The 9,565-nt window shown below is 39.8% G+C and overlaps 1 protein-coding gene across 8 annotated transcripts in view; it reads left to right on the forward strand.

Annotated features, from left to right (window-relative positions):
- Nucleotides 1–9,565, forward strand: part of rfx2 (regulatory factor X, 2 (influences HLA class II expression)) — a 123,536-nt gene that overhangs the window by 113,508 nt on the left and 463 nt on the right. For all 8 annotated transcript variants that reach the window (XM_061975815.2, XM_072914659.1, XM_061975812.2 and 5 more), the window contains 3 exons: nt 4,749–4,902; nt 4,993–5,035; nt 8,649–9,565. The exon at nt 8,649–9,565 is cut by the window's right edge and continues 463 nt beyond it. In XM_061975815.2, the coding sequence (XP_061831799.1) occupies nt 4,749–4,902; nt 4,993–5,035; nt 8,649–8,764 (313 nt within the window). In that variant the 3' untranslated portion in view covers nt 8,765–9,565. The remainder of the gene's footprint in view (nt 1–4,748; nt 4,903–4,992; nt 5,036–8,648) is intronic.

Genomic DNA, 9,565 nt, shown 5'->3' on the forward strand with positions numbered 1-9,565 from the left:
AAACAACCAGACAGTAAATTAATAAATAGATTTATACGCCATTTTCTACCGCTTGTCCTTCATAATTTTGACAAAATAATACAATGGGAAATGACACAATATGTTAATGCATAGGTCAGAAGCCAAATTAGGAGCATTTGTTTGCTTACTTACTACTAAATGATAAGTTGTCTAGTACGTTCACTATTATATTTAATGCCAAAATTATTCTTTGATTGCAATAAGAAATGTATGTTTAATGTACCAAGAGATTTGTTGTTAAAGTAAAGCCAATAATGCTATTTGTTGTGGTCCCTCTTATTTTGAAAGGTGTTGATAAGTATCGAAATACATTTTGGTACCAGTACCTGTACCAAAATATTGGTATAGAAACAATCCTAATCTGCACTGGTATTAGTGGTACATACAGCAGTTTGATTCTTGGCCAATGCTCCTTTTCCCAACCATAAAAGCGTCCTGAAGCAAATCTAGAATTATACTGGGCAGCACACAGTCAGGTGATACAGGTTTGAATCTGTATCGTGTGCTTGTGTAGGTTTACTCCTGGTACTCCAGCAATACATGCACATCAGTTAAATTGTCCGTAAGTGTCAATGTGAGTGTGCAGTGTTTCTCAAAGGATTGTGGTGGTGGTGGGGTTGGGGTAAATTATGTCAGAGTTACATTTGCATACCGGTAATTGGTCATGACCCGTGTGTAGGGCTGTGCAATATGGATGAAAAAGTATACGTATCTCAATATATTTTTACTTAAACTTGATATAGTTTCCGGTGAAAGTATACATATAAAGATATTAATTATTGATCGAAATTCACTGAAATTGAAGTGAATGACAACTGTACTGTAAACAGTCAGTGGCACTTTTATTAACCCAGTTAGTCAAGATGGGTATTAACAGCACACAAAATCAACTGTTTAAGTAGCATATACATAAAATAAATACATTTAATAAATAACATAGCTGTGCAAATAATACAAAATGTATCAAACTCAGATAAAAAATACATTTGCAGGCAGGCAATTCTCAGTTGACGATGAAATGGACTGTCACACACGTACAGTTCTGTGGTCCTACTAAACCACATGTATGTAGTCAGCGCCAAGTAAGTGACTTTCCTTAATTGAGCACCTATGATCTTCCTCACTTCGGCGTACAATACTGGCAGCATTTCTCGTGCTAAATATGCCCGACTTGGCCACTGCTACCTGGGCTTTGATGAGGCGAACTAACCTGTCGCGTTCGACGGTGGAAATGGGAACTAGATCTTTAGCAATGTGATATGCGGATGCGCTGGTTATTTGTTCCCACCTTTTGCTGGTGTTCTCATAAGGCACTGCGCGTGATACCGAAGCTTGCAGTGTACATTGTTTTAGTGCTGGGGACGTGGATTGCTCTGCCACTGTCATGCCACAAAGTTTTATGCACTCTTTGTTAGAGATGTTCGATAATGGCTTTTTTGCCGATATCCGATATTCAGATAGGGGTTCTGGGTATTTGTTCTGTTGTGTTTATGTTGTGTTACGGTGCGCATGTTCTCCCGAAATGTGTTTGTCATTCTTGTTTGGTGTGGGTTCACAGTGTGGCGCATATTTGTAACAGTGTTAAAGTTGTTTATACGGCCACCCTCAGTGTGACCTGTATGGCTGTTGACCAAGTATGCTTGCATTCACTTGTGTGTGTGAAAAGCCGTAGATATTATGTGACTGGGCCGACACGCAAAGGCAGTGCCTATAAGGTTTATTGGCGCTCTGTAATTCTCCCTACGTCCGTGTACCACTCCGTACAGCGGCGTTTTAAAAAGTCATACATTTTACTTCTTGAAACCGATACCGATAATTTCCGATATTACATTTTAAAGCATTTCTCTTCGTACTGTATTGGGTGTCGCTGTTGAAGGTGGTGCAATAGGTTTGTTGTGCTCAAACTTTTTGTGACCACGGGTTTCTGACACTCCCTACAAAACACATTCTCCTGCTTTTCGTCCAGTGGTTTAAATCCGAACCACCGCCACACAACAGAAGCATACCTGCCAACTTTTGAAACTCAAAAAGCCTAGTAGCCAGGGTCCAGGGGCCACAGGCCCAGGACAAAATCCTGGTGGGGCGTTCAGTCCACCGGCGCAAAATGAATTTCAGCATTCAGACAGGTTAGATTGTGGCTACAACCTTCACATTTGTCATAATCCGAGGAGATCTGATCAAAAATCCTAGAGTACAAACAATGTTTATTCTATTCGCTAACCTCCTTTATCTGAATAGTCATTTGTGATCCATAGCATGAAATAACAAATATCTTGCAGTCATGTTGTTTATGTCTCAAAATTATTCAACTATTCAAAATACAAACAGTAGAAATAATGATCAAAATGTCAGCTACTGTCTTGTTCTCAAACACCAATGAAAATGAAAGTTAGCATTTAGACAAGTCATCACATGTCTGCCACAATCATGTGTGTTCTTAAATGTGTATTCCACGTCTTCCATGTCGAGAACAGTTTGGATATGGGCTCACATGGTAAACAACTCAAATTAATGTTTTGTCCAGACGCATACATTTGTCCAAATGTAGCCAAGTGGATGCATTGAGGGTTTCCTGGACGTCGTCTACATCGCTAAAAGAAAAACCTAAGGAAGAGAATCCCTCTGCTACCTTTCAATAGTTTTTTTAATATATAAATTGCCCGCTTGAATACTCTCTCTTCTCTTCTCCGACTCTCTCGTCGTCATTTGGGATGTCTGTTGTGATTTCCCTTCCTGGTTCCATCTTGCCTCTGATTGGCCTGTCCCTAATGTTTTGACCTAATCTGAACCAATCGTGACTCATCATAGTAAACAACCAACCAATCATGGATGTTCTTACACTAAACCAACCAATCATCAATGATGTTTCCCGTATATTTCGTCCCCTGCTCGTGAAGTTGCACAAGTCCAGTTCTCTCTTTCCTCTCTCTTCTTTTGCTACATGGGTCTAAAAATAGCTAAGCTACGGAACTCGCTACTTGTTTAAAAAGTAGCCAAGCTACTGGGAAATGTAGTTAAGCTACGTAGCAAATATTTGCTTGTGTGTTGTTGTTGTGGGTCAGTGCAGTGGGTGGGAGAGGGCAAGCACGTCTTGGAAGGAGGAAGGGGAATGATTTGAGCGGGAGTGGGAAGCGGGGGAGAACAAGGAACACAACAAATAAGCGGCGTTTGGTCATTTTAACGTGAAATAAATTATATCGATATCAAGATATTTTTTTAATTCATATCTTGTTTAAAAATATAGCCATATATCTTACAAACTCGGTACATCGCCTAGCCCTACCTGTGTGTATGTAATCTTAATCAACTCTGACTCTAACCTCTCCTTTGAACCGCACATCAAATAACCGCATTCTTTCATCAAAACAAATCGCCAGCATGCGTTTATGGCTCCAAGTAACTGCTGTTAAAAGCATCATTCATGCTAGGGTTGCGCAATACATTTACCCCTCCAGAGTACCAGTCACTAATCCTCGCCTCCATGGCGGCAAATAAAGTTATGTTTCTTGCACGTACCATTATCACTGGAGGACAAGGAATAGCTAAAGATGCTACACTACACATCGTGTGAGTATAACTGCTAAGCTGGAGCTCTTTAATGTAAACAGGCTAGGCAAATCGATAGAAATATCAGCAGTAATGATATCAAGTATATTCAGTATATGATCTGTATGTTTTTTTATTATGAATGAATGAAATACGTTTATTTTGGTCATATAATCAACCATCAACCATTTTGTGTGATCAGTTTAACAGTACAGATTATACATATTTAACAATCATACACATTTACACACAAAAAGAAAAGAAAAGAAAAAGAATGACCGAAAAAGGAATAGGCTGAAGTCAAAGTTTATATTTGCCTGTCCTATACCTTCACTGAAAATTAGATTGACTGGAACATCAACGTTAAAAAAAAAAAATCAATGGGATGAAAGTAATTGTTACTATATTTTATAATTTTCTATTATTTCACCTTTCAAGGTTTTCTTAAACCTTAACAAAGAACTACATGTCTTCAACTCATCACTGAGCTTGTTCCACCATTTAACTCCTAAAACTGAAATACATTTGTATTTTATAAATTATTATAAAATATATATATGTGGTTTTCGTCCTAAAACTGAAATACATTTGTATTTTATAAATTATTATTATCACAAAAATAATTTTTTGTTTCTTTTCATAATTGTTTACAAACTCAGGAGTTGAGTCCGTGGACACAGGAGGACTTTAAGTGCAAAACCTGACGGATTTATATCAGAGCCAATGGTAGATTTTGCTTATGCTTATTAACTATTGACTTTATTTTGCTGAAACTATTGTATGTAATAAAAGTGACTAACAGTGTAATTGATATTGTTGCACTGCCATTATGGATTTTTGTGTGATTATAACAATTTCAAACATCAGTATCAGCATTGGCGTGACCAATTCTGACCATGTAACTACTTGGTATGGGATCAATGCACATATTTGTAGTGGCGCACAAAACTAATATAAAGTATCCAAACAACAGAAGAATAAATGTAAATTACAGAAGTGTGTTACAACAGAACATATCAGAGGGCAGTCCCATCATAATGTGTTTATGACAGCTGTGGTGGTCTGCCACAAACAGATGAATGAATGGGAAAAACTGGTGTGTGTCTGCATGTGCTCTGTGATTGGCTGGTGAAATCAGCTGGGCTCGGCTCCAGCTTACCCGTGTCTCTTGTCCTCTGCAGCTCCATGGTGATCAGAGACCTGACTCTGCGCAGCGCCGCTAGCTTCGGTTCCTTCCACCTGATCCGCCTGCTGTACGACGAGTACATGTTCTATCTGGTGGAACACCGCGTGGCTCAGGCCACCGGGGAGACGCCCATCGCTGTCATGGGGGAGGTGACGCAAGCCCAACACATCCCAGTAACACCTTCTCTCATTGGTCCAAAACACTCACGTCTTTTTTTTCTTTGTGCTTTCCTGACACAGTTCAGTGACCTGGGCTCCATGATGCCAGCACTCATGGAGAAAGGTATGTCCATAGTCTTAACCTCTTCAGACCCAAGCTGTTTGTTTACATGCTTTTTTTTATTTCTCTTTGCTATTTGGGCTTGTTGGGCCCTAATTAGAATAAAAACTAAAAATCATCTTTTGATATGATGTACTTAGTCCATAAGTACACAAACGTGTACTTCATGCTAATTTTTATTTTTACACTTTTTTTTCCAAATTCCATTGTTATACTCTTCTGACACCATCAGATGGCAGTATAAGTGTCCACATAAGCGGCCATAAGACCCCAATTCAGTAGTGTACACAATTTTGGAAATAAGAGCTAAAAGGTGCTGTCCACGCATGTGGCCACTAAGGCCTTTAGAGGTTAATGTTATCATCTATAATGTCAATGTTAACTTTTATAGTGCTAATCTCACTATCTATAATGTCCATATTATCATATATAGTGAGAATGTTATTTATAGTGTGAATTTATTAGTGTCAATGATATTATTTATAATGTGACTTGTATTATCTATAGTGTCAATGTTATTCTTAGTGTGAATGTCATTTATAGTGTGACTGTTATTTATAATGTCAATGTTGTATATAGCGTGAATATCATTCATAATGTCAATCTTATTGTATATCGTGTCAATGTTATTTAGTTTCAATGGTAATATATATATCCATCCATCCATCTTCTTCCGCTTATCCGAGGTCGGGTCGCGGGGGCAGCAGCCTAAGCAGGGAAGCCCAGACTTCCCTCTCCCCAGCCACTTCATCCAGCTCCTCCCAGGGGATCCCGAGGCGTTCCCAGGCCAGCCGGGAGACATAGTCTTCCCAACGTGTCCTGGGTCTTCCCCGTGGCCTCCTACCGGTTGGACGTGCCTGAAACACCTCCCTAGGGAGGCGTTCGGGTGGCATCCTGGCCAGATATCCGAACCACCTCATCTGGCTCCTCTCGATGTGGAGGAGCAGCGGCTTTACTTTGAGCTCCCCCCGGATGACAGAGCTTCTCACCCTATCTCTAAGGGAGAGCCCCAAACCCGGCAGGGGAAACTAATTTCGGCTGCTTGTACCCGTGATCTTGTCCTTTCGGTCATAACCCAAAGCTCATGACCATAGGTGAGGATGGGAACGTAGATCGACCGGTAAATTAAGAGCTTTGCCTTCCGGCTCAGCTCCTTCTTCACCACAACAGATCGATACAGCGTCCGCATTACTGAAGATGCCGCACCGATCCGCCTGTCGATCTCACGATCCACTCTTCCCTCACTCGTGAACAAGACTCCGAGGTATTTGAACTCCTCCACTTGGGGCAGGGTCTCCTCAACCAACCCGGAGATGGCACTCCACCCTTTTCCGGGCAAGAACCATGGACTCGGACTGGGAGGTGCTGATTCTCATCCCAGTCGCTTCACACTCGGCTGCGAACCGATCCAGTGAGAGCTGAAGATAGTGTCAAAAAGCAGAGACCTAATCCTGCAGCCACCAAACCAGATCCCCTCAGGCCTCAACGCCTTGACTGCGCCTAGAAATTCTGTTAATATATAGTGTCAGTTATTATTTCTACTGTTAATGTTATTATATATAGTGTCAATGTTATTAAATATAGTGTCAATGTTATTATATATAGTGCCAATGTTATTATATTTAGTTTCAATGTTATTATTTATATCCATCCATCCATCCATTTTCTACCGCTTATTCCCTTTGGGGTCGCTGGAGCCTATCTCAGCTACAATCAGGCGGAAGGCGGGGTACACCCTGGACAAGTCGCCACCTCATCGCAGGGCCAACACAGATAGACAGACAACATTCACACTCACATTCACACACTAGGGCCAATTTAGTGTTGCCAATCAACTTATCCCCAGGTGCATGTCTTTGGAAGTGGGAGGAAGCCGGAGTACCCGGAGGGAACCCACGCAGTCACGGGGAGAACATGCAAACTCCACACAGGAAGATCCCGAGCCCGGGATTGAACCCAAGACTACTCAGGACCTTCGTATTGTGAGGCGGATGCACTAACCCCTCTGCCACCGTGAAGCCTATTATTTATACTGTCAATGTTATTATATATAGTGTCAATGTTATTATATTTAGTTTCAATGTTATTATTTATATTGTCAATGGTATTATATATACTATCAATGTTATTATATATAGTGTCAATGTTGTTATATATATAGTGTCAATTATTTAGTTTCAATGTTATATATAGTGTCAACGTTATTATATATATATATAGTGTCAATGGTATTATATATACTATCAATGTTATTATATAGTGTCAATGTTATTATATATAGTTTCAATGTTATTATATATATATATAGTGTCAATATTATTATATATAGTGTCAACGTTATTATATATAGTGTCAATGTTATTATTTACACTGTCAATGTTATTATATATAGTGTCAATTATTTAGTTTCAATGTTATTATATATATATAGTGTCAATATTATTATATATAGTGTCAACGTTATTATATATAGTTTCAATGTTATTATTTACACTGTCAATGTTATTATATATAGTGTCAATTATTTAGTTTCAATGTTATTATATATAGTGTCAATGTTATTAAATAGTGCCAATGTTGTTATATATAGTGTCAATGCTATTATTTATACTGTCAATGTTATTATATATATATATATGTATGTATGTGTATATATATATATATATATATATATATATATATAATGTGTCAATGTTATTATGTATAGTTTCAACATTATTACATATACTGTCAATGTTATTATATATAGTGTCAGTTATTTAGTTTCAATGTTATTATATATAGTGTCAACTTTATTATATTTAGTGTCAATGTTATTATTATTAATACTGTCAATGTTATTATTTATGGGCAGCACGGTGAAAGAGGGGTTAGTGCATGTGCCTCACAATACGAAGGTCCTGAGTAGTCCTGGGTTCAATCCCGGGCTCGGGATCTTTCTGTGTGGAGTTTGCATGTTCTCCCCGTGACTGCGTGGGTTCCCTCCGGGTACTCCGGCTTCCTCCCACCTCCAAAGACATGCACCTGGGGATAGGTTGATTGGCAACACTAAAATGGTCCCTAGTGTGTGAATGTGAGTGTGAATGTTGTCTGTCTATCTGTGTTGGCCCTGCGATAAGGTGGCGACTTGTCCAGGGTGTACCCCGCCTTCCGCCCGAATGCAGCTGAGATAGGCCACCACCCGCGACCCCAAAAGGGACAAGCGGTAGAAAATGGATGGATGGATTATTATATATATAGTTTCAATATTATTTATACTGTCAATGTTATTATATATTAAAGTTCCACTGATAGTCACACACACACTAGGTGTGGTGAAATTACTCTCTGCTACTGTCAATGTTATTATATATACTGTCAATGTTATTTATAGTGTTATCTATAGTGTGAATGTTATTTATATTGTGATAATTATTTATAGTTCAAATGTAATTTAGTGTGAATGTTAGTATTCATATTGTGGATGTTATTGTGTTAATGTTATAATAGTGTGAATGTCCTTTACACTGTGGATGCTATCAATATTGTCAATGAATGTTCTTATTCATATTGTGGATGCTATCATTTACAGTGTGAGTGTTATTTATATTACGGCTCTCATTTCCCGCTCCTTCAGACGTGTCCTTTTCTGACGAGATGAGTGACCTGGGCAGCGAGGCGGACGTGTCCCGCAGCGAGCCGGCGGTCAAGAGGGAACGCATCGAAATGAGCCACCCTCTGCAGGAGATGTGAGACGTGACCCCCACCCAAACTACCCCTGAAGCGCTGGTCGGCCCACACTGCATCCTTCTGCCATCAGTGTGTGCAATGTGTACATTTCTCTCCTCTATAAATAGTAGCCATGATGTCACGGTAATAGTGCTGCACACGTCTCTTTTCCTTCCTTCCTTCCTTCTTTCTTCAAGTGCAACTGTGAACGAGTTTGTGCGTTTCTTGTTTTTCCAATTCAGACGTGCTTTGTGGTGCTTTATTGTTCAGTTAGCTGTGCCATGGTGTCATTTGAGTGCCTTAGATCGCTAACTATCAAACCATCCCGCCAGATGTCCACCTGTCCCTCAGCTGTGCCTCGACCGCACGATGAATGTATTGTCTCAGAGCACCTTTAAACAGAGTGGTGTGTGTGCGTGTGTTTGTGTGTATGCGTGCGTGTGTGTGTGTGTGTGTGTGTGTGTGTGTGTGTGTGTACGTACTCCCTTGTTGCCTCTGCTGCAGCTTGCAGCGAACACAGAAAAACATGACAAGATGGAACATGCAACCCTATGGACCCAAAGGAGCTTACCCCTCATTCTAATGTGCGTTACCGTGGTAACCCGTAGACGTTTTTACCTCACTAGATTTCTATGCCGTGTGGCTCAGACAACATAAGGCAAGTATTCCTTGAATGTAAATATTTCCACCGCAGACCGACAGTAGCATCCTTAGCGTAATCATCTTCATGTCACCCCCTGCTGAGGCCCCGTTGGATTAGGTAGAACGCTAACAGGAAGTATGAGCTTAATAAATTATATATTACATATATCTTTATGACGTGTG

The sequence above is a fragment of the Nerophis lumbriciformis genome, linkage group LG14 (genome assembly GCF_033978685.3).
Source record: "Nerophis lumbriciformis linkage group LG14, RoL_Nlum_v2.1, whole genome shotgun sequence".
Taxonomy (NCBI): Eukaryota; Metazoa; Chordata; class Actinopteri; order Syngnathiformes; family Syngnathidae; genus Nerophis; species Nerophis lumbriciformis.